The sequence below is a fragment of the Nycticebus coucang genome, chromosome 12 (genome assembly GCF_027406575.1).
Source record: "Nycticebus coucang isolate mNycCou1 chromosome 12, mNycCou1.pri, whole genome shotgun sequence".
Lineage (NCBI taxonomy): Eukaryota > Metazoa > Chordata > Mammalia > Primates > Lorisidae > Nycticebus > Nycticebus coucang.
The window spans coordinates 16,109,442-16,132,064 of record NC_069791.1 but is presented as its reverse complement, the minus strand read 5'-3'; the positions used below and the strand labels follow the sequence as shown (position 1 = coordinate 16,132,064).

Below are 22,623 nucleotides of genomic sequence, written 5' to 3'. Positions count from 1 at the left end.
TGTCTTGGGGCCAAACAAGCAGGGGAGGAGTAAGAAGGTTTGAGCAGGGAAACCGTGGTTTTCCTGGGATGGGACAAGTTGACCATCATACCAAAAATGGTTTGTACCACTAGGCAGGGAAAGAGGGAAGTGTCAAAGCCAACAAAACCCTCAAACATAAGTCCCAACACAGAAGATTCTTTGGATTGTAGGCATGGTCAAAATTTAAACTTAAAACCTGAAAGCATGTAAGGTCAAAGACAAAGTTGGGCTGAAGTTCCTGCATAAAGTACTTATTGAAACATTTATCTGTGGAATGAGTCCCAGGCTATGAGCCAGAAGATCTGGATTCCTGGTTTTGGTTCTATAGTGAACTTGCTGGTTGGCCTTTGCCAAGTCATTGCCTTGAGTTAGTTTCTCCCATTTGTGAAATGGAATAAACAGCACATTTCCCCCTTCAGCCCCCGTGGTTACAGCATTAAGAGAATGAGAAAAGCAAACAAGTGCTTTGGACAGTTAAATGCATTGCTTCAAGATGAAGCTGTTACTCTAGCTGTTGTCAGGGTCAAGGCCCTGGCTGGGGCTATGGTCCCCTTTTCTAGGTCCTTGTCTTCCTCCCGTCGGCCTGGGGGCGCCCGCACACGGGGCCTCTCTAGCCCAGAACTCTTCTCTATGGTTTCCCCTCCCGGACCGTGAAGGCGGGAGGGAGTGGCCCCATGCCTTTTCCGCTAGTCGCCCCCCTCTAGCTCACAGTCTCGATGCCCTGAGCCTCCCGCGCCGGCCGGCTGGCCGGGAGAACAGGCGGGCGCTTGGGGGGCGTTTGGGGGGCGGGGGAGTTCCGGTTCCGGTTCTTTGTGCAGCTGCAGCGGCGGCTCCGGGAAGATGGCGGCCCGGGCGGGTTTCCAGTCTGTGGTTCCGAGCGGCGGCGCCGGAGCAGCTGGAGGAGCGGGCGCGGCGGCCGCACTAGGCCCGGGCGGAACTCCGGGGCCTCCGGTGCGAATGGGCCCGGCGCCGGGTCAAGGGCTGTACCGCTCCCCGATGCCCGGAGCGGCCTATCCGGTGAGTAGGGCAGGAGGAGGGGCGCGCGGGCCGGGGGCGGGGCCGAGCGGGGGCCTGGGAGTGTCAGGGGTGGGGGGAGAAGTAGGAGTGACTCCCTTGGGAGGGGTTTGGGCCCTGGGAGGGGGCGGGGGAAGTAGCGCGAAGGAATGCTAACTGCCTCCCCACCTGCTCTGCGGGGCATTGTTTCCGTGGGGAGTCGGTAGAAAACCAGGGTGGGTGAAGTGTGGGTAGGGATGGGCGTCTGAGGGCTGCAGTGCAAAGGGGCTTGAGTAGCTCCAATGCTCGGGAACACAAGGGGTCACTGGTAAATTTAGGTCAGCGTCTAAGGAGATAGTTGGCAGAGTAAATGTGGGGCTAGGAATGTCTGATGTGTCAGTTACAAGATAGACTGGGAAGAATTTGAGTATGATCTCTCTCTTAGCTTTTGGGCCCTATTTTTCTATGGAATCACTACTGGAGCAGAAGGTCCAGTTACCTACATTTCAAAGAGGCAAGAGGACTCTCCTCTCATTATCCTTCACCTCCCACCTCCAGCCTTGTTTGATTCAAAGAACTCCAACATCTCCTAATGTCCCCATCTTGGTAGGGTTAACAAGGGAAACCATGACATCTCTGTATCCGTTTCCTCCTGTAGAGACCAGGTATGCTTCCGGGCAGCCGAATGACACCTCAGGGACCTTCCATGGGACCCCCTGGCTATGGGGGGAACCCTTCAGTCCGACCTGGCCTGGCCCAGTCAGGGATGGACCAATCCCGCAAGAGACCTGCGCCTCAGCAGATCCAGCAGGTCCAGCAGCAGGCAGTACAAAATCGAAATCACAAGTAAGATGACCTCTTGGGGCGGAAGGAAAGAGGGGAGAAGGGAAGGAGGACACAGGGAGGAGTAGTACCTGAAGCAAGAAGTGGTGTTGCAGTGTCAGCAGTGGGACTCAACCTTGAGAATGTCGTGTGGTGGTGGTGGGGTTGGTGGGAGCTTTACAGTCCCCTCACTTTACTGTAAATGACAGTGCTGACAGATTATTTTCATGTTCTGATTAGTTCCATCCCAGCCTGATAATAGTATTTATTCTAAACAGTGCAAAGAAAAAGAAGATGGCTGACAAAATTCTACCTCAAAGGGTGAGTCTGGCTATAGGTCTTCTGAAGATGTGGTGAGTTTGAGAATAGAGATAATCATCTCTAGATCCCAACTATATTTTTCTGTTCCTAAGATTCGTGAACTGGTACCAGAATCCCAGGCCTATATGGATCTCTTGGCTTTTGAAAGGAAACTGGACCAGACTATCATGAGGAAACGGCTAGATATCCAGGAGGCCTTGAAACGTCCCATCAAGGTAACACAGCAGAGCACTGGGCAGAGAGCCAAAAGAGAGGACTTGGGAACCTTCAGCAGGCTTAGGATGAGAAATCAAAGGCACAGCACAGCTTTCTTTGGCATTTCAATTGTATCTCTCTCTTCCACCTACAAACTGAGAACTACATTAGGAGCCTAAAAACAGAATGACAAAGGGGGAGGGGTATTTTATGGCTCTTGCACCAAAAATATTCCCTGTCCATGTTTCTGCTGTAACTGCTCTGCTACCTTGGGAATCTGGCACCTTGCATGACTTTGTCTACTTGGCATCCTAGTGTACATACTTGTACTCAGGCTAGTGGCTTATGCTCTTCTTCTAAATGGAATCTTCATCCACCCACCTGAGGGACTGGTAGACAGTAGGCCAGTCTGTTAGGAGTAATTTTGGGATTTGGGGAGACCCATTGTCTTCAGCATCAAACTACTGAAGCCCCACCATCAATCATGTTTCTGCCTTCCTCAGCAAAAACGGAAGCTGCGAATTTTCATTTCTAACACTTTCAATCCGGCTAAGTCAGATGCCGAGGATGGGGAAGGGACAGTGGCTTCCTGGGAGCTTCGGGTAGAAGGACGGCTCCTGGAGGATGTGAGTTCAAGGTCCACCATGGTTGGCAATTAGGGTGGGAGCTTCTGGGAACAAGCAATGTTATCTGGTCGGCTGGATGCCTGACTGGTGCTTATGGCTCCTGTTGTGAGCAGCAGGGAGAGGGATACTCTGTCCACTGTAAGACAATGGTCCTTTGTGTTTGGCTCCTACAGCTTTGGCCCTCACTGGTATCATATTGAGAACCTTATTGTCCTAGGATCTAATGCGTTGTTTATCTTCCTCTGGGTCCTGGTGGCTGCTGGATTTTGCAGTATCTGCAAATTATTTAGTTTAGGTTTTTTTTTTTTTTTTTTTTTAATTAAATCAGTTTGCATTTAGCACTTGGGGCCATGTTTCCTCTCTGAGTCCTTGCTTTTCACTGTGGCATCTCCATCTTTCCAGCTTTCACTGGAGGCACCACATAGTTTAAGTAGGATAGATTTCTCTGACAAGCTCTTTATTACTTTATTGGGAGCATCTCCTGGTGGGTGATAGACCCCAAACTTTTCGCCCTAGCAGCTCCTTGGGGAAGCTCACCTTTCTGTCATTCCCTTATAGTCTCTGGTTCTCTATTTTTAGCTTCTTACAGGCAAGCTAATTTGAATGCAGTTTTGCAGAAAACCAGAGCTCAGTGTCAGAGCCTTCTTCTCTATATAGGTCCAGTCCCATCTGCTGGTGGTGTCATTCCGTCCAAATAAAGCTGTTTTTGTTCTGGCTGCTTACTGCCTGTGATTCATTTCCCCTCTGGAGTCAGACTTTTCTCTGTTCAGACTCGCTTTGTTATATCCAATGATTTGGCTTAACTTGCCTTATTTCCCTTGGGCAAATGAGGTGGGTAAGTCAGTGACCCTGTATGTGCTAAAGGGTGCTTCCTCGGGGTTCTCTTGCTACCATGACTGGTTTAATACCTACAGATGCCTACTTTGCCATCTCCTAGAGATAGATACTCAGAAGATATTTTTTAGTTTTTTCCCGTTGCTGTTGTGGGTTCCTTTTCTGTAGGACAAAGTGTTGGGGAATTTCTTCTGGCCTTCTCTAACATGACTTTTCCTCTCTCCTCTAGTCAGCCTTGTCCAAATATGATGCTACCAAGCAAAAGAGGAAGTTCTCTTCCTTTTTTAAGTCCTTGGTGATCGAACTGGACAAAGACCTGTATGGGCCAGACAACCATCTGGTAGAAGTGAGTAGTTCTGCCTTCTGGGCTTTGACTCTGTGATTAGAGGATGATGGACTTGTGAGCCAAACTAATGTTTAGGGAGAGGGGGAGACATAAAATATAGAGTTAATTACCCCGGTGTACAGTACCATCGTTGCAGTTTGCACATTGACCCCCAGGTGGCACTAGTTGTGTTCAGTTTGGACCCAAGAGTCCTTGTACTCTTAACTTGCCCCACCTTTTTTTTTTTTTTTTTTTTGCAGTTTTTGGCCTGGGCTGTATTTGAACCTGCCACCTCCGGCACATGGGGCCGGCACCCTACTCCTTTGAGCCACAGGCGCCACCCTTGCCCCACCTTTTTAATGTTACTATCCTGGTCTCTTTTCCCACTTTCAAGGGAAATTCTAATGAAGGCATATTATACATGCCAGGCCATCTCTATATCTTGCTTGTTAATAATGGTGAAACATAGTTATCCACATATCATTCATACTTTTTCCAGTTAGCAGTTGCTTTATTTATTTATTTATTTTTGGGCAGAGTCTCACTCTGTTGCCTAGGCTAGTGTGCTGTGGCATCAGCCTAGCTCGCAGCAACCTCAGCCTAGGCTTGAGCAATCCTCCTGCCTCAGCCTCCCAAGTAACTTGGACTACAGGTACCCACCACAACACCTGGCAAATTTTTCTATTTTTAGTAGAGACAGGGTCTCACTCTTGCTCCAGCCAGCTGGTCTCAAACTCCTGAGCTCAAGTGATCCTCCTGTCTCCGCCTCCCAGAGTAGTAGGATTACAGGCATGAGTCAGTGTGCCCAGCCAGCAGTTGCTTTAGTCAAAGGGTTGACTGATAGAGTATTCGTACTTGCCAATGTTACCTTTATAGATATGGCACTCCCTCGTCTCTGCTCCATTTAGATTCGCATTCTAGGTTGGGTGCCTGTAGTTCAGTGGTTAGGGCGCTGGCCACATCCTCTGGGGCTGGTGGGTTCAAACCTGGCCCAGGCCTGCTAAACAAAAGAAACATAGCCAGGCATTGTGGTTGGTGCTGGTAGTCCCAGCTACAAGAGAGGCTGAAGCAAGAGAATTGCTTGAGCTCAAGAGTTTGAGGTTGCTGTGAACTATGACGCCACAGCACTCTACTGAGAGTGACAGAGTGAGACTCAAAAAAAAGATTCACATTCCAAATCGCCAAAATCTTATTACTATGCTTGAATGCACAGTATTTTGAATACAGTGTTTAGCAACAGTATTCTTTGGGATACAGTCAAAACCAGAATGATAGGCTCGGCGTCTGTGGCTCCAGCAACTAAGGTGCCAGCCACATACACCTGAGGTGGCAGGTTTGAATCCAGCCCAGGCCCGCCAAATAACAATGATGGCTTCAACCAAAAAATAGCCAGGCGTTGTGGCAGGCGCCTGTAGTCCCAGCTACTTGGGGCGGAGGCAAGAGAATCACTTGAGCCTAGGAGTTAGAAGTTGCTGTGAGCTGTGATGTCACCGCACTCTACCCAGGGCAACAGCTTGAGGCTCTGTCTCAAAAAAAAAAACAAAAACAGAATGACAGTCCAGCACTCCAAGTGAACTTAATCTGCTCCTTTTTTTGCCAGTATAACTGCAGCCCCTTAACCTCAACCACTAAGAGACATGGGAAGGTCTTTACCATCTAATAAGGGAAGTAAGTCATAGAATCAATAGAAATTTGTAAATATATTTTACTTAATAGCAGTAGAGTATAGTGACTAAGAATGTGGACTGTAAAATCAGAACCACCAGAGCTCAAATTGCAGCTCCATTAATTTATTGGCTGTTTGACCTAGGGGAGTTAACTTTGTTCTGCTAAGCGTTAGTTTTCTCCTCCATAAAATAGATATAATTGTGTCTTATCTTGTATGGATGTCTGGGAATTAAGTGAGATAATCCAGGTAATGTCTTTGAATACTCTTATGGCTAGTACTCAGTAAATGACAGCTACATTATGTTACTGTTCCCATGTATATTATCCCTCTTGTGAATAAATTGACCACTGGAAATTCAGGGTAATTTAAATGTGACAGTCAAAATTAAAAGTTTATTCTACTTGTACACAGACAATAATCCCACTACCATGTGCAGTTATTAAAAATGCTTCATGCTATTGCTCTTCTCCAATAGCCTCAGTAATCAATGTTGAATATTCAGTCATTACAGAAGCTCTTCCCTCCCACCCCAGCTCTTCCTCTGGGAGAGCATCCCCTGACATCTTCCTCTCTGTAGTGGCACAGGACCGCCACTACCCAGGAGACTGATGGCTTCCAGGTGAAGCGGCCAGGAGATGTGAATGTACGGTGTACTGTTCTACTGATGTTGGATTACCAGGTATTCTATGGTGGCGTGAGTGGGTCCACCTTTCATAGCACGTCTCTGAACAGTCTGACTTTAAAGGGTTTAAATTGTGAATAACTTACCACTTTAGTACAGGGATAGAGTCTTGGTCATCTCTGAGTTCCTCCTAGTATTTTCCTGCCCTAGAGAAAGCACATTTGTTAATGTTTGTAGAATAGCTTGAATATATTGCTGCACATACACGCAGCTAACTAGCTTCATCCTCTTATACCCTTTGGTTCTCTGCAGCCTCCTCAGTTTAAATTAGACCCTCGCCTGGCTCGGCTCTTGGGCATCCACACCCAGACTCGTCCTGTGATCATTCAAGCACTGTGGCAATATATCAAGACACATAAGCTCCAGGACCCTCATGAACGGGAATTTGTCATCTGTGACAAATACCTCCAGCAGGTAAGTAAAGAAGCTATTCTTTTGCTAGAAGGGCTGCAGTACTAATGCTCAAAATGCCGACTTCTGAGGCTGCTTCTCTTTCCCATAGATCTTTGAGTCTCAACGTATGAAGTTTTCAGAGATCCCTCAGCGACTCCATGCCTTGCTTATGCCACCAGAACCTATCATCATTAATCATGTCATCAGGTAGGTCTGTGTGTATAGTGTGCTAGAGCTGGCTTGTAGCTCCATCATTTAAAATTAAATTATATAAACTTAAGTATGTTAAAAGTGAGGGTATTATATTGGAAATTTGGTAATATTAGGAAATTTTATTTCCTAATTATTTTATTGCATTTCTTTCCTTTTTTAAATTGCATTTCATAAGTATTTGTCCCCTTGAAGTTATTTATGTCTGTTGTGTTTGTATGGTGGAAATACTATGTAATGATGTGTTATTACACATCTCTTCCCAGCTCCCTGGATAGTGATGTAACATTGGTAGATTGAAATCAGGCTGGTACAGTGGCTCCCACCTACAATCCTAGCACCCTGGATGGCCAGGGCGGTGAATTGCTTGAGCTCACAGGTTCGAGACCAGCTTAAGCAAGAGCAAAACCCCATTTCAAAAAAAAAAGCCGAGTATTATGGCAGGCACTTGTTGTCCCAGCTACTTGGAACCCAAGAGTTTGAGGTTGCTGTGAGCTATGACTCCTCAGCACTCTACCAAAGGTGACAAAGTGAGACTATCTCAAAAGAAGAAAAAGACCAGAGGGTGCCGGTAGCTCCAGAGGTTAGGGTGCTGGCCATGTGCTCCAGGGCTGGTGGATTCAAACCTGGCCCTGGCCTGCTAAGCAAAAAAAAAAATAACATAGCGTGGCATTGTGGCATTGTGGCAGGCACCTATAGTTCCAGCTACTTGAGAGACTGAGGCAAGAGAATCACTTAAGCCCAGGAGTTTGAGGTTGCTGTGAGCAATGATGCCACTGCACTCTACCAAAGGTAACAAAGTAAGACTCTGTCTCAATAAAAAAAAAAGAGATCAGCCATGTTGCGAATATTTAAATCCCAAAGGTCAGCAAATGTAGCAAATCAGAACATTCACCACCACTCTCCCCACCCCTCACCCCCACTACTCCTTTGGAGGATCGGTCTTCAAAGCATTTACCAGTTTACTACTGCATCACTGATGGTGGAGGATTTGGGTGTGGGACTCCACATCCATTACTTCTATTCACTTTTCAGAAAATGGAAAGCAGTGCATCTCTAGGCAGATGGGACAGGAAGAAAAGTACTTTTTCCTCAAGGCAGCATGTCTCCATAGTTGGATGTAGTCTCTTTGCCTTCCTTCCTTTACTCTATATTAGTTCCAGTAAAGACTTTCCTGTTGTACTTGGACCATCACTCACTGGTGGTAACTCCTACAGTCTATAACTGTGGTCAGTAGAAGCTGGTCTGTTCTATACTCCTATGCTTGAAGTTGAGTTACTTTTTATAGTGTGTGTGTTTTATTTTACTTTATTTTGAGGGTCAGTTTTAGTTTAAAGGGAAAAAAGATACAGAAGGTACTGTTGCAGTGGTTTCTTTTAGGGAGGAAGGAACTTAGTTTTCACCAGATAACTTTTGTACTGTTTGAATTTTTACCATTGACTTTTTTTTTTTTTTTTTCGAGACAGAGCCTCAAGCTGTCACCCTGGGTAGAGTGCCATGGCATCACAGCTCACAGCAACCTCAAACTTTTGGGCTTAAGCAGTTCTCTTGCCTTAGCCTCCCAGCCTCCCAAATAGCTGGGATTAAAGGCACCCACCACAACACCTGGCTATTTTTTGGTTGTAGTTGTCATTGTTGTTTGGCAGGCCCGGGCTGGATTCAAACCCACCAGCTCCTGTGTACGTGGCTGGTGCCTTAGCCGCTTGAGCTACAGGTGCAGAGGCTTACCATTGACTTTTTTTTTTTTTTTGAGACAGAGTCTATGTCACCCTTAGTAGAGTGCCATGATGTCATAGCTCACAGCATCCTCCAATTCTTGGGCTTAAGCAATTCTCTTGCCTCAGCCTCGCAAGTAGCTGGGATTATAGGCGCCTGCCAAACACCTGGCTGTTTTTTGCTGTATTGCTGGGCTGGGTTCAAACCCACCAGCCTCGGTGTATGTGGCTGGCGCCGTAACCACTGTGCTACGGGCGCTGAGCCACCATTGACTTTTTAAAGATGTAAACTTCATCAAGGTACAATTTATATATATATATAAAGTTTTACCCACTGAAAGTATAGTTTTATAACTCTTGGCAGATGTATACACCATATAGGCGCAACTGCAATGAAGGTACCAAACGTTTGTGTCACAACCACAAGTTCTTGGTACTTTTTCAGTCAACTCCATTCCCTTTATTCATGGGCCATCTTTTGATTCTGTGTTTTATGCTTAAGGGTGCAAGCTGTTCACCAGGCCCCTTTGTTTTTTTTCTCCAGTGTTGATCCAAATGATCAGAAAAAAACAGCTTGTTATGACATTGATGTGGAAGTGGATGACACCTTGAAGACCCAGATGAATTCTTTTCTCCTGTCCACTGCCAGCCAGCAGGAGATTGCTACTCTGGATAACAAGGTAGGAGTCTGCGCTGGGTATTTTGGGTGCCACCAGTCCCCATCACAGCTTCTATTCCTGCGTTTGATTCTCAGTATTCAGTCAAAATATAGTACACTTATTACATGTCAGGTGCTGTGCTTGGTGGAGCCAGACTCACATGAGCTCTGATTCTGGCTATACTTTTTAGTAGTGTTGAGCTTTAGTTTCTGATTTGTGAAATAGAAATCATAGTACCTATCTGTTTTTGTTTTTTTTTTTTGAAACAGAGTCTCACTTGGTCATCACTGGTAGAGTGCCATGGTGTCTTAGCTCACAGCAACCTGAAACTCTTGGGTTCAAGTGATCCTCTTGCCTCAGCCTCTCAAGTAGCTAGGATTATAAGCGTCCACCACAACGCCCGGCTATTTTTTTAGAGAAGGGGTCTTGCTCTGGCTCAGTCTAGTCTCGAACCTGTAAGCTCAGACCAACCACCTCAGCCTCCCAAGTTCTGGGATTACAGGCTTGAGCTACCACACGTGGCCCACAGTACCTATCTTTTTTTATTTTGCACTTTTGGCCAGGGCTGGGCTTGAACCCGTGACCCCCGGTATATGGGGCCAGCGCCCTACTCCTTGAGCCACAGGTGCCACCCAAAATTATTATTATTTTTTTTTTTTGCAGTTTTTGGCCGGGGTTGGGTTTGAACCCACGACCTCCGTCATATGGGGCTAGACCCCTACTCCTTTGAGCCACAGGTTCCGCCTCATAGTAACTATCTTAATAAGGTTACTGTTAGGATTAAATGAGACTGTGTGTAAAGACATGATGACTATGGCATATAAAAACAACAAATGGTGGTTGGGCATGCTGGCTCACCTGTAATCCTAGCACTTTGGGGCTTGATGCCTATAGCTCAAGCGGCTCAGGTGCCAGCCACATACACCAGAGCTGGCGAGTTCGAATCCAGCCCAGGCTTGCCATACAATGACAACTACAACCGGCAGTGCCTGTGGCTCAGTGAGTAGGGCGCCGACCTCATATACCAGAAAGTGGGTTCAAACCTGGCCCCGCCCTCAAAATGAAAAACAGACAAACAAAAGTAACTACAACCAAAACATAGCCGGGCGTTGTGGCAGGCACCTGTAGTGCTAGCTACTTGGAAGGCTGAGACAAGAGAATCGCTTGGGCCCAGGAGTTAAAGGTTGCTGTGAGCTGTGACGCCATGGCACTCTACGCAGGGTGATAGCTTGAGGGTCTGTCTAAAAAAAAATCGTAGCACTTTGGGAAGATGAGGTGGTAAGATTGTCTGAGGGCAGGAGCTCAAGACTAGCCTGAGCAACATAGCAAGAACCTGTCCCTAGAAAAAATTTAAAAAATAGCCAAGTATGTTGGCATGTACCTATAGTTCCATTGACTTGAGAGACTGAGGCGGGAGGATCACTTAAGCCCGGGAGTTTGAGGTTGTTGTGAGCTATGATTATACCACTATACTCTAGCCTGAGCAGAGTAGGCCCTGTCTCAGGAAAAAAAGAAAAAAAAAAACTCCTGTTGCTGTTATTGCTATCATTATTATTAGATAGTCCCAGCAAATAAAGCCAAAAATGCTTTATTTTTGGAACACAAGGAGAAAGAGAAGCTTTCCTGGAAGAATTGAGGCATCAGCTCAACCTTGAAGGACAAAGTGGGAGTTAACAAAAGGGGAGAAAGGAAAATGGTACTAGGGGCATGAAAGACAGAGGACATTCCAGAAAGAGAAGACAGGATATGTAAAGGGCTAAAGAGGAGAGAGAGAGCCTGATGGGTTCAAACAGTACGAGATTGAGAACAGGGTGCTGGAGATGGGACATTTTGGGAAAGGAAGCTAGGTAGGGAGGCAGGTGCCTCGTCACTGGTGGAGGGACTGATGCTGTTTGTATATAGAATGATTACTGGTTGGATGAGGTGGCTCATGCCTGTAATCCCAGCACTCTGGGAGGCCGAAGAGGGTGGATTCTCCGAGCTCACAGGTTGGAGACCAGTCTGAGCAAGTGTGAGATCCTGTCTCTTAAAAAAAAAAAAAAAAAAAAAACAAAGAAAAAATAGCTGGGCATTGTGGCAGGTGCCTATAGTCCCAGCTACTAGGAAGGCTGAGGCTAGAGAATCGTTTGAGGTTTCTGTGAACTGTGATGCCATGGCACTCTACCAAGGGCAACAAGCAAGACTGTCTAAAAAAAATAGCCAGAGGTGAGAAAGAGCCATCTGCGCTCTGGGTGAGGGTTTTCTGGGGTTCCATGGGGACAGAGGAATCTGAAATCATGGATCACCCACATATGCTTTGAGACATGCCTTAGATTTTTTTTTTTCTTGAAGCCCTGCAACTTCTCTAAAAACTGAATGTTTTGTTGAACAGACCTATGGCCAATGGTGGCAGAGTCTACATAGAACTATGCTTCGTGCTGTTCTGGGAAAAACCTTTCGACTTATTGGCTATACTATTCAGTACGGCTGTATAGCTCATTGTGCTTTTGAATACGTTGGTGGTGTTGTTATGTGTTCTGGACCATCAATGGAGCCTACAATTAAAAATTCAGATATTGTCTTTGCAGAAAATCTTACTTGGCATTTCTGTAGTATCCAAAGGTAAATTTCTGTCATGAATATATTAAATTTATAATGAAGATAAAAAAAAAAAATAGCCAGGTGTAGTAATACATATCTGTAGTCCCAGGTACTCAGGAGGCTGAGGCAAGACAATTGCTTGAGCCCAAGAGTTTGAAGTTGATATGAGCTCTGATGACAGGGCATACTACCCAGGGCAACAGAGTAAGACTCTTGTCTCAAAAAAAAAATACAGTGATCACTGACAGAAAGGTAGAAAATGATTTATAAGAAGGGCAGATCTGGAGCCCAGTTAGGAGGCTGGTTTAGTAATCCATGTGAGATATTTCAAGGTCCTGAACTTAAGGTACTGACAGTGAGGATGGAAATAAGTAGATTTGCATGATATCAAAGTGGGATTGAAGGGACTGGGTTTAGTGGCTTAATGCTTGTAATCCTAGCACTCTGGCAGACTGAGGCAAGAAGATTGCTTGAGCTCAGGAGTTTTTTTTTTGTTTGTTTGTTTTTTTGGTAAAGACAGAGTCTCACTTTATGGCCCTCAGTAGAGTGCCGTGGCCTCACACAGCTCACAGCAACCTCCAACTCGTGGGCTTAAGCAATTCTCTTGTCTCAGCCTCCCAAGTAGCTGGGACTACAGGCGCCTGCCACAATGCCCGGCTATTTTTTGGTTACAGTTTGGCCGGGGCCGGGTTTGAACCCGCCACCCTCGGTATATGGGGCCGGTGCCTTACCGACTGAGCCAATAGGCGCCACCCGAGCTCAGGAGTTTTAAACCAGCCTAAGCAAGAGCAAGACTCTGTGTCTACTAAAAGTAGGAAAATTACGGGTTGGTGCCTATAGCTCAGCAGCTAGGGCTCCAGCCACATACACCAGGGCTGGCAGGTTTGAACCTGGGCCAGGCCTGCCAAACAACTATGAAAACTACAACAACAACAAAAAAATAGCTGGGTATTGTGGCAGGCACCTATAGTCCCAGCTGCTTGGGAGGCTGAGCCAAGAGAATCGCTTAAGCCCAAGAAGTTAGAGGTTGCTGTGAGCTGTCACGCCACGGCACTCTACTGAGGGTGACAAAGTTAGACCCTGTCTCAAAAATAAAGTAAAATAAAATAAAAGTAGGGGGCAAAAACTGAGGCAAAAGCTGTGGTCAGTGGGTAAGGTGCCAGCCCCATATACCGAGGGTGGTGTGTTCAAACCCAGCCCTGGCCAAACTGCAAGAAAAAAATAGCTGGGTGTTGTGGCGGGCGCCTGTAGTCCCAGCTACTCTGGAGGCTGAGGCAAGAGAATCGCCTAAACCCAAGGATTTGGAGGTTGCTGTAGGCTGTGACACCATGGCACTCTACCAAGGGTTTATAAGTGAGACTCTGTCTCAAAAATAAATAAAAAAATACAAAGTAGGGTAAGTTAGCCAGGTGTCTTGACAGGCTTCTGTAGTCCCCGCTACTTGGGAGGCTGAGGTGGGACAATGAGTTGAGCCCACGAGTTTGAGGTTGCTGTAAGCTAGGCTGACATCACAGCACGCTAGCTTGGGGCAACAGAGTGAGACTGTCTCAATAAAAGAAAAAAAAAAGTGAGATTGAAGGAGTTTAACTACTGTTTGGATGGCAGTGAGGAAGAAGGAGGCATTATGATGACTGCCAGGTTTCTAGCTTGGGTGGATAGATTGGGGACAGGAGGTAGAATTCTGGGAGGCCAAGGTGGGTGTTGGGTAAAGGGTAGTGAAATTAATTTTGGAGATAGTGAGTATAAAGTGCCCTGAGATGTGAAGAAAGCAGTTAGATTGTTTGGAGTTTAGAAAATTAACTCTGACTCGGCAGAGTACAGGGCTTACAGTGCCAGCCACATGCACCGAGGCTGGCGGGTTCGAATCCAGCCGGGGCTCAATGACAATGAGATGACAATGACAACTGCAACAAAAAAATAGCCTGAGATGACAATGACAACTGCAACAAAAAAATAGCCAGGCATTGTGGCAGGCGCCTGTAGTCCCAGCTACTTGTGAGGTTGAGGCAAGAGAATTGCTTAAGCCCAGGAGTTTGAGGTTGCTGTGAGCTGTGACACCATGGCACTGTCCTGAGGATGACATAGACTCCTTATCTCAAAAAAAAAAAAAAAAAAAAGAAAGAAAAAAATTAACTCTGGGCTAGAGCTGGTGGGTCATGCCTGTAATCCTAGCATTTTAAGAGTCTGAGGTGTGAGGATCACTTGAGGCTAGGAGTTCAGCACCAGCCTGAGCAAGCATGAGACCCTGTCTCTACAAAAAATAGATTAGCCAGGTGTTGAGGTATGAGTCTATAGTTCTAGCTATTTGGGAGGCTGAGGCAGGAGGATCACTTGAACACAGGAGTTTGAGGATGCAATGAGCTATGATGAGGGCACTGTACTCCAACCAGAGCAACAAAGTGTGACCCTGTCATGGGATGGGGGGGAAAGAAAATGGACATTCTGCACTATAGATTGGGGATTCATCATCCTGTCAGTGGTAATGGAAGACATGCAAGTTGATGAAATTGCCAGGAAGGGTATGTGGAATGAGAAGAGAGCTGAGAACAAAACCTAGAGACTGGAGGTTATGAGTTAGCTCTCTACAGATGCTGCTCCTTCTCTACCTGAGAGTGCTTTTGGACCTATTTGTGCTGTGAATTAAGTATTCACCCTGTAGCTTTGTCTGCAGTGGGCACTGAGGAGACCAAGAGGGAAACTTCCTTCACATGGAGTACACAGGGAGACGGAGACAAGTGCATGTTACCTGCTGAAAGAATGCTGAGGGCCGGAGCGTGGTAGTGCCAGCTGTGGGCAGCACCCTTCCCAGGTTGGGAGTGGCGTGTGGAGATGTCAGGCACTGTCTGCTATTTAACTTTGCATTTCCCTAGTTTGAAAATGGTATGAGCTTCCTTATTCTTTTCAGATCCACGAGACAATAGAAACTATCAACCAACTGAAGACACAGCGAGAATTCATGCTAAGCTTTGCCAGAGACCCTCAGGGTTTCATCAATGACTGGCTTCAGTCCCAGTGCCGCGACCTCAAGGTAAAAAACCTAAGAAAGGTCCAAAGTTGCTTAGGTCAGTGAGTTACACATCTGTGTTATTTTTGTAGCAGCTATACAGGGAGAAGTGAGACCAGATTTTTTTCAGCACGTTTCAGGGTGCAGTTTATAGTTAGGGAGGGAAATGAAGGCAGAACCGTCCAGTACTGATCTAATACTTCCTCTGTGCTGTCACTGTGTTCCCTGCTGTTGAGGATTCAGAGTGGAAGCCCTGATTTCTGCTTTCGAAGCCACAAGTATTCTATCTTTGGATAAAGTAGGCTAATATGAAAAGTAGAAAACATATCAAGATGTCGTCAATAGGCCGTGTACAGTGGCTCACACCTGTAATCCTAGCACTCTGGGAGGCCAAGGCAGGCGGATTGCTTGAGCTCATGAGCTCAAGACCAGCCTGAGCAAAGCAAGACCCTGTTTCTAAAATCAGAAAAACTGGGGCGGCGCCTGTGGCTCATTGAGTAGGGTGCCGGCCAAACTGCAACAAAAAATAGCTGGACGTTGTGACACGTGCCTGTAGTCCCACTCGGGAGGCTGAGGCAAGAGAGTCACCTAAGCCCAAGGCTGAAGGTTGCTGTGAGCTGTGATGCCATGGCACTCTACCAAGGGTGACAGAATGAGACTCTGTCTCTTAAAAAAAAAGAAAGAAAAAAATTAGAAAAACTGAGGAAAGAGGATCACTTGAGCCCAAGAATTGGAGGTTGCTGTGAACTTTGATTTCCTAGCACTCTACCCAGGGAAAAAGCTTGAGACTGTGTCTCAAAAAAAAAAAAAAAAAAGATGTCATTGGCTTGGCACCTATAGCTCAGCAGCTAGGGCGCCAGCCACATACACCAGAGCTAGTGGGTTCGAACCCAGCCCAGGCCTGCCAAACAACAATGATAACTACAACCAAAATTAGCCAGGTGTTGTGGTGGGCGCCTGTAGTCCTAGCTACTTGGGAGGCTGAAGCAAGAGGATTGCTTGAGCCCAAGAGTTTGAGGTTGCTGTGAGCTATGATGCTACAGCACTGTACAGAGGGAGACAAAGTAAGACTCTGTTTCAAAAAAAGAAAAAGAAAAAATAAGTCATTAATACTGACCAGTACCAATAAGATAATGAAAGGAGAAAAGATGTGGATGGAGCTAGAATTTCTGGGAAAGCCTTCATGGAAATTTTAGGATTTGAAAATATTTCCCAGAAAGGGTTGCACCATAAGCTCAGGCAAGAAATAGAAAAAAGCACGGAATATGAGAAATGTGCCCTAGGTTTTGACCTGTCCTATGGTGACTGACTGTAATTACAGAGGCTGAGCAGACGAGCAGGGGAAAAGGTGCCAGTAAAAGTCCCTGAACAAGGCAATGACTTGTTACAGCAGAGGATAACTTTGGGTGTTGTATTAGTTTACTGGAGCTGCTATGGCAAACTCCCACAAATGGGGTAGTTTAAACAATGGAAGTTTATCTTACAGTTTGGGAGGCTAGAATCCAAAGTCAAGGTATCAACAAGTTGGCTCCTTCTGAGAGTTGAGGGGGAATCTGTGCCATCCAGCTCTCCTTGCTTCTGGTAGCCTCAGGCACCCCTTGGCTTTTAGGTGGTAGTCTTTCTCCTCACATGTCTTCCTCCTGTACATGTCTGTCTCTGTGTCCAAATTTCATCATAAGAATATCAGTCATATTGGCTTGGAACCTACCCTAATGATCTTATCTTAACTTGATCATCTGCAGAGACCCTATTTCCAAATAAGGTCACATTCACAGGTCCTGGGAGGTGAGGATTTCCACGTTTGGGGGAGGATACGATTCAGCCAATAACAGGTGTGAAGGAAGGAAACAAGTCTATTCTCCATTCTTTTCCTCCTCCCTGACCTCCATTTTCCTCAGACAATGACTGATGTGGTGGGTAACCCGGAGGAAGAGCGCCGAGCTGAGTTCTACTTCCAGCCTTGGGCTCAGGAGGCCGTATGCCGATACTTCTACTCCAAGGTAGGTCCCTTGGGTGCGTGGGGGAAATTCCCAAAAGGCAAGGGGTTTGCACTCTGACAGGGATCGTGGGTATTAGACACCAACGTGTGGTTTGTCTCATTTTGCGCTCCCTCCATCTTTTCTCCCTAGGTGCAGCAGAGACGACAAGAATTAGAGCAAGCCCTGGGAATCCGGAATACATAGGGTCTCTTCCACAGCCTTGATTTGGCTGCACCGAATCTTTATTTGGGCCCTGTGCTGCCTGCCTCATAGCACCTGCCTTGGTCTTGCTTGGGGCGTTCCAGGGGATGCTGTTGGTTCAAGGACAACACCAGAATGAAGAGGGTCTCACATTTCTGTCTCACAAGACAGCTATTACCCTCTTCTCTCACCCTATCCCTTCTCACCCCCAGCTTCCCTTTGCCCCACAGAGCTCCCACGTGCCTCTACCCTCCCCTGGTCTACATAGGACCTCTAGATAGTGTTAGAGAGAGAACCTGTAGTGGTAATCAGTGCTCAGAATGGAGTGGGCCTAAGGCCAGGTGGTCTTCAAGGGGACCAGCTACACTGATCCTGCCCTTCAGAGACCCAGGAATTGGAGCTTTATTGCCTCTTCTCCCAAACTCAGGCCTGAGGGCACTCTATAAGCTAGTTGATCTTGGCTCTCCTTATAACAGAATCCAATTTCCTTCCTTCCCTCCACAGGTTTGGAGCAAACTCTCCCTTGTTGCCCTCTAGCACTAAAGGAACCCTGGCTTTCGGGCTCCACTGAGCCCCAGGTCAGTCCCCAGCCCTCGGGATTGGCCTGCTCTCTCAGTGCTTCTTACTGCTTAGTAGGGGGTCCACATCAGTATTGGAGTTTGTTCTTTAACTGTTGCTCCCTCCTAGCATACTCCTTGTAGCTGCCCTTTTAGGATTCCCTCATATCTGTCCTAACCCAGGGCATTTGGGTAGGGGAATCTTGCCTTTCCCTTTTAGAGCCCCAGGGATCTAATCTGGGGTACTGTCATTGCCAGCAGAGGCTGTTCCTTCCTGCTGTTGCTTGGAGGGGTGACTCATTCACTCCACGCTGCCCCACTACCCCATTCTTTACTGGAGAAACAGGCCTAAAATCAAACGGGTATAAGCCCTAGGCCATCCCTGTCTTCCTGTCCCTTGCCTGCCCAGTTGACACTCACTGGTGACTTCTAGGGCACTGAGGAGTGAAAGCGCCTAGGGCTGGAGAATAGCGCTGAGTTGGGTTTGTGACTCTTCCCTCTCCCTGCCTCACAGGACTGTGGCTCCCCAGCCCCTGCCCTCAAAGCTTCAGACCCCTCAGGTAGCAGCAGGACCTTGTGATCTTGGCCCCTTGGAACTGAGATGGTTTTGCATCTTTCCAGGAGAGCCTCAGATTCTTCTTCCAGGTTGTATCACCCCAAGTTAGCATATCCCAGGCTCGCAGACTACACAGCAGGGTGGGAGACAGCTGGGCAAAGAGGGGGAATTCCGTTCAGCATGGGCTCTAAAGCCACAGAACTGACAAAGCCCCTGCTTCCCCACCCCCTCCTCAGGCTCCTGCGAGCACATCCCCCCAGCCCCTTATCTAACTTGCCTGTTCTGCACTGGGGACAGCAGAATTTTCTCTCCATCCTCCTTTTCCTGTCATTATCCCTCCCTTGAGAGGCTCTCCCCACAGTGACACTGGACAACCTTGGGGCAGCTGAGTCCTGGCCCGGCTCCTGGCTGGAACCATGAGAAGGAAGCTCAGCACTCCTACTACAGTGTCCCTGTTGAAGATAACTTTTTATTAACTGAATTATTATGTTTTTTTCATGGACCAAAATTTTTTTTGTACTGTCCCCTTATCGATGTCACCCAGTTTTAATAAAAGAATCTTCTGAAGGATGGGTCCCCCTATCTCCTGTGGGAGAGCACCCTTGTCTGAGCTCTTCCTCTTTCAATATCATTAGTCACACTTAGGTTTGTTCATTTTATTTGACAAATACTTATTGAGCACCTACTATGTACCAGTTACGGTGCTAGGTGCCGGGGATAAAGTGGAAAACAAGATTTCTACCTTTGTGTACTTCAGGGTCTTACTTTAGATGTCCTGTCAGCCTTAGTGGTCCACACAGGCTGGGTGCTGGCTAGGATGATTGGCCTATACTGGATTTTAGGGTTCTGCCCCCAGTTTACTTGTTAATAACAGGTTAGCGGCACTGTCTATATATGGGCCAGGACCTGCCTAATGATGTTTTTGTGTCTGTCACTCTTTGAGGTTGCACTTCTATGACTCTTGAGTAACAGTTCAGTTGTTTTTTTTTTTTTTTTTTTGAGACAGAGTGTCACTGTCTCACCCTTGGTAGAGTGCCATGGTGTCACAGCTCACAATAACCTCAAACTCTTGGGCTTAAGTGATTCTCCTGCCTTAGCCTCCCAAGTAGCTGGGACTACAGGTGCCTGTCAGAACGCCTGGCTATTTTTTGTTGTAGTTGTCATTGTTTAGCAGGCCTGGGCCAGGTTTGAACCTGCCAGCCCTGGCGTATGTGGCCAGCGGCCTAACCACTGAACTATGGGCACTGAGCCAAGAGTTCCGTTCTTTTTTTTTTTTTTTTAGAGTCTTATTTTGTCGTGCTCAGTAGAGTGCTGTGGCGTCACAGCTCACAGCAACCTCAAACTTTTTTTTTTTTTGTAGAGACAGAGTCTTACTTTACTGCCCTCGGTAGAGTGCCGTGGCGTCACACGGCTCACAGCAACCTCCAGCTCTTGGGCTTACGTGATTCTCTTGCCTCAGCCTCCTGAGCAGCTGGGACTACAGGTGCCCACCACAACGCCCAGCTATTTTTTTGTTGCAGTTCAGCCGGGGCTGGGTTTGAACCCATCATCCTCGGTATATGGGGCCGGTGCCCTACTCACTGAGCCACAGGTGCCACCCAGCAACCTCAAACTCTTGGGCTTAAGCAATTCTTTTGCCTCAGCCTCCCAAATAGCTGGGACTACAGATGTCCGCCACAAAGCCCAGCTTTTTTCGGTTGTAGTTGTCATTGGGCAGGTCTGGGCTGGATTCGAACCTGCCAGCTCTGGTGTACGTGGCTGGTGCCCTAGCCACTGAGTTACAGGTGCTGAGCTAAGAGTTCAGTTTTTTGTTTTTTTCTTTATTTTTTTTGAGACAGAGCCTCAAACTGTCGCCCTGAGTAAAGTGCTGTGGCATCATAGCTCACAGCAACCTCCAACTCCTAGGCTCAAGCGATTCTCTTGCCTCTGCCTCCCAAGTAGCTGTGACTACAGTCACCGTCCACAATGCCCAGCTATTTTTTGGTTGCAGCCGTCATTGTTTAGTGGGCTCAGGCTGGATTCGAACCTGCCAGCTCAGATGTATGTGGCTGGCACACTTTGGCCGCTTGAGCCACAGGCACCTAACCAAGTGTTCAGTTCTTAAGACCAGCCTGGGAGTGCTTTGTTACCGTATTATAGACAACCAGACCTTCCTTGGTAGTTTGGAAGACTACTCAGGAGTGATTATTTAACAAATGCTTGAAACTCTATTGCGGTTCTGTCTCTTTCCTACTTGGTGCCTCATTACTTTTCTTTGTGCCGTTATCCAAGATGGGTTTAAAATGTGAGACAAATTCGACCACGTTCCAAAGTTGTAATTTAAAAATTATCCTCTGTAATAAGAGTTTGCTCCATCCACTCTACCCATCGGCCTGGTATTGCAGTACTTCCAAGAACAGTGCATCCCCTCAGGGGACTAAAAAAAAAAAAAAAAAACCAATTACTGGGGTGGCCCCTGTGGCTCAAAGGAGTAGGGTGCCAGTCCCATATGCCAGAGGTGGCGGGTTCAAACCCAGCCCCGGCAAAAAACTGCAAAAAAAAAAAAGCTGGGCTGTTGTGGCAGGCACCTGTACAGCTACTCGGGAGGCTGAGGCAAGAAAATCACCTAAGCCTAGGTGAGGTGAGGTTGCTGTGAGTTGTGATGCCACCACACTGTACCAAGGATGACAAAGTGAGACTCTGTCTCTACAAAAAAAAAAAAAACAAAAATACAATTACCCTTTGTTTCCATGGATGGGGATGCTCTAGTATCGCCTGTTTGGTATATGCAATCAAATCTACCAAAACACAACTGCTGCTCCCAGTCTAGAACTTGGAGGTTTAGAGACTTGAGAAGGGAAAGCAAAAGAGTGTTTTGGGGTGATACTAGAGAGGAGCAAATTGATGTCAAGGACATTGAAATGGCATCTGTTTTTACCCAGGCTAATTACATGTGTAATGAATGGCTGATGAGCTATTATTAATTTCAAGCAAATAATCTACAGTTTGCTCTTGGGAAAAGAGCTTTAGTGATACAGATAACCTCCTATGATGAGCCAATTCTGAATCTCTTGCACCCTCTTTGTTCCTGTATAAATGAGCAAATTCTTTGTCTCCACACTACCTAAAATGATTATAGGGGCAAAATGAGAGAGGGAAGCATTTAGGCAAAAACAAGAGGGTTATTTTATGCATAAACATTCATTCTTTGGCTTCCCATAATACGTGCCAGAGACAGAAGCCTCCTTTCTCTTCGTCACCCGTAATCAGTGCTCTCAGCTGGTAGCCTGGCCCTGGTGCTTTTCTGTCAGTACCAGTGCAATAAAGGAGCAGTCGTGGGAGGCTGGCTGTATTACATATAACTTTGTTCTGAGGAAAGCAGCCAACCACTGATTTCATGTATGTTTCCCTTATGGGAACTCCCTGACCATAGAAGGAGAATATGGTGGGCTTTTCCTAGGCAGTCCTGGAACTTAGAAAAACATTTCTCCTAGAGTCTTAACCTCCTGCTCATTTACCCTTACCTATTTATTGCACACAGACTCCCCTCTAGCCCAGTGCTTATTACCAATTGCTGGCCAGCAACAGTTCATTGAGATCATGACACCCACGTAGCAGTTTGCCTGGCCAGGAGATCAGCACGTGAGCACTCAGTGGTGTATGCCCTCTAGGCCAAGGTGCACAGTGTTAGCAGCCTCTTGCTTTACTCTCCACATCAGCCTGGAAACCAGAACTCTCTTAGTCAGATGGCTTGGGCAAGTAGAGCCCTGAACTGCTGAATGTGTTTCTTCTATTCTCTTCATATTTACTCCCATACTTACACCCATTAAGGTACCTGAGACCACAAGGCTTTAGAGGATATAGCTGCCCAAGTTTCTCAAACACGTGCCCCAGGTCCTGCCTCCCTTCCCCTTTCTGGCCTCTGCAAACTAGCCATTAACCTGAAGAAGCCTCTTGTTCAGTAACTTGGAAACCCATGAGAACAAACTGAAGTAGGTTCAGAGCCCCTTAAGGAGAGTGTACACTGCCTGCCTCCTATTCTCTCCTGTCTGCTTCCTTAAGCCCAGAATCTACAAAAGAATTGTGGGCCATAATCCTGAGTCCTCTCATTCTGAAGTTTACTAGCCGCCCTAGAAGATACTCTGGTGGGGATTGTCTGAGGTAAGGAGAGGCCCATTGGTGAGTTCCTGAGATGACCACTGTGGGTGACCAAGATGAGTCTCCTGTGCTCTTTTCTTACCCTTGAGCTGGGTTGTCCTCAAAGTAGGATCTCACCTCTCATGTGTTTTTGTTGGTGTTTTT

General features: G+C 46.8%; 1 protein-coding gene across 4 annotated transcripts; it reads left to right on the top strand.

The window, feature by feature from the left end:
- The first annotated feature begins 239 nt into the window (after positions 1-239).
- On the top strand, positions 240-18,909 carry SMARCD1 (SWI/SNF related, matrix associated, actin dependent regulator of chromatin, subfamily d, member 1). Of its 4 annotated transcripts, XR_008373400.1 has the most exons (15): positions 248-1,038; positions 1,673-1,860; positions 2,115-2,157; positions 2,250-2,372; positions 2,856-2,978; positions 4,042-4,158; positions 6,384-6,485; positions 6,741-6,902; positions 6,991-7,088; positions 9,351-9,486; positions 14,951-15,073; positions 16,948-17,049; positions 17,179-17,373; positions 17,734-17,807; positions 18,301-18,909. XR_008373400.1 is itself a non-coding variant. In XM_053557088.1 (13 exons), the coding sequence occupies exons 1-13, from the start codon at positions 862-864 to the stop codon at positions 17,230-17,232; spliced, it is 1,548 nt and encodes a 515-aa protein (XP_053413063.1). In that variant the 5' UTR covers positions 248-861; the 3' UTR covers positions 17,233-18,909. The 4 variants fall into 4 exon arrangements, 2 of the variants coding, with proteins under 2 accessions (XP_053413064.1, XP_053413063.1); XR_008373399.1 differs by having other exon boundaries at positions 17,179-17,807; XM_053557088.1 differs by having other exon boundaries at positions 17,179-18,909.
- The last annotated feature ends 3,714 nt before the right edge of the window (positions 18,910-22,623 follow it).

Bases quoted from the DNA above. Each gene is read 5' to 3' on its own strand.
- SMARCD1 (XM_053557088.1), top strand. From the start codon at position 862: ATGGCGGCCCGGGCGGGTTTCCAGTCTGTGGTTCCGAGCGGCGGCGCC. The intron at 2,158-2,249 runs GTGAGTCTGGCT...TCTGTTCCTAAG, and splicing joins ACAAAATTCTACCTCAAAGG to ATTCGTGAACTGGTACCAGA. The intron at 17,050-17,178 runs GTAGGTCCCTTG...TTTTCTCCCTAG, and splicing joins GCCGATACTTCTACTCCAAG to GTGCAGCAGAGACGACAAGA.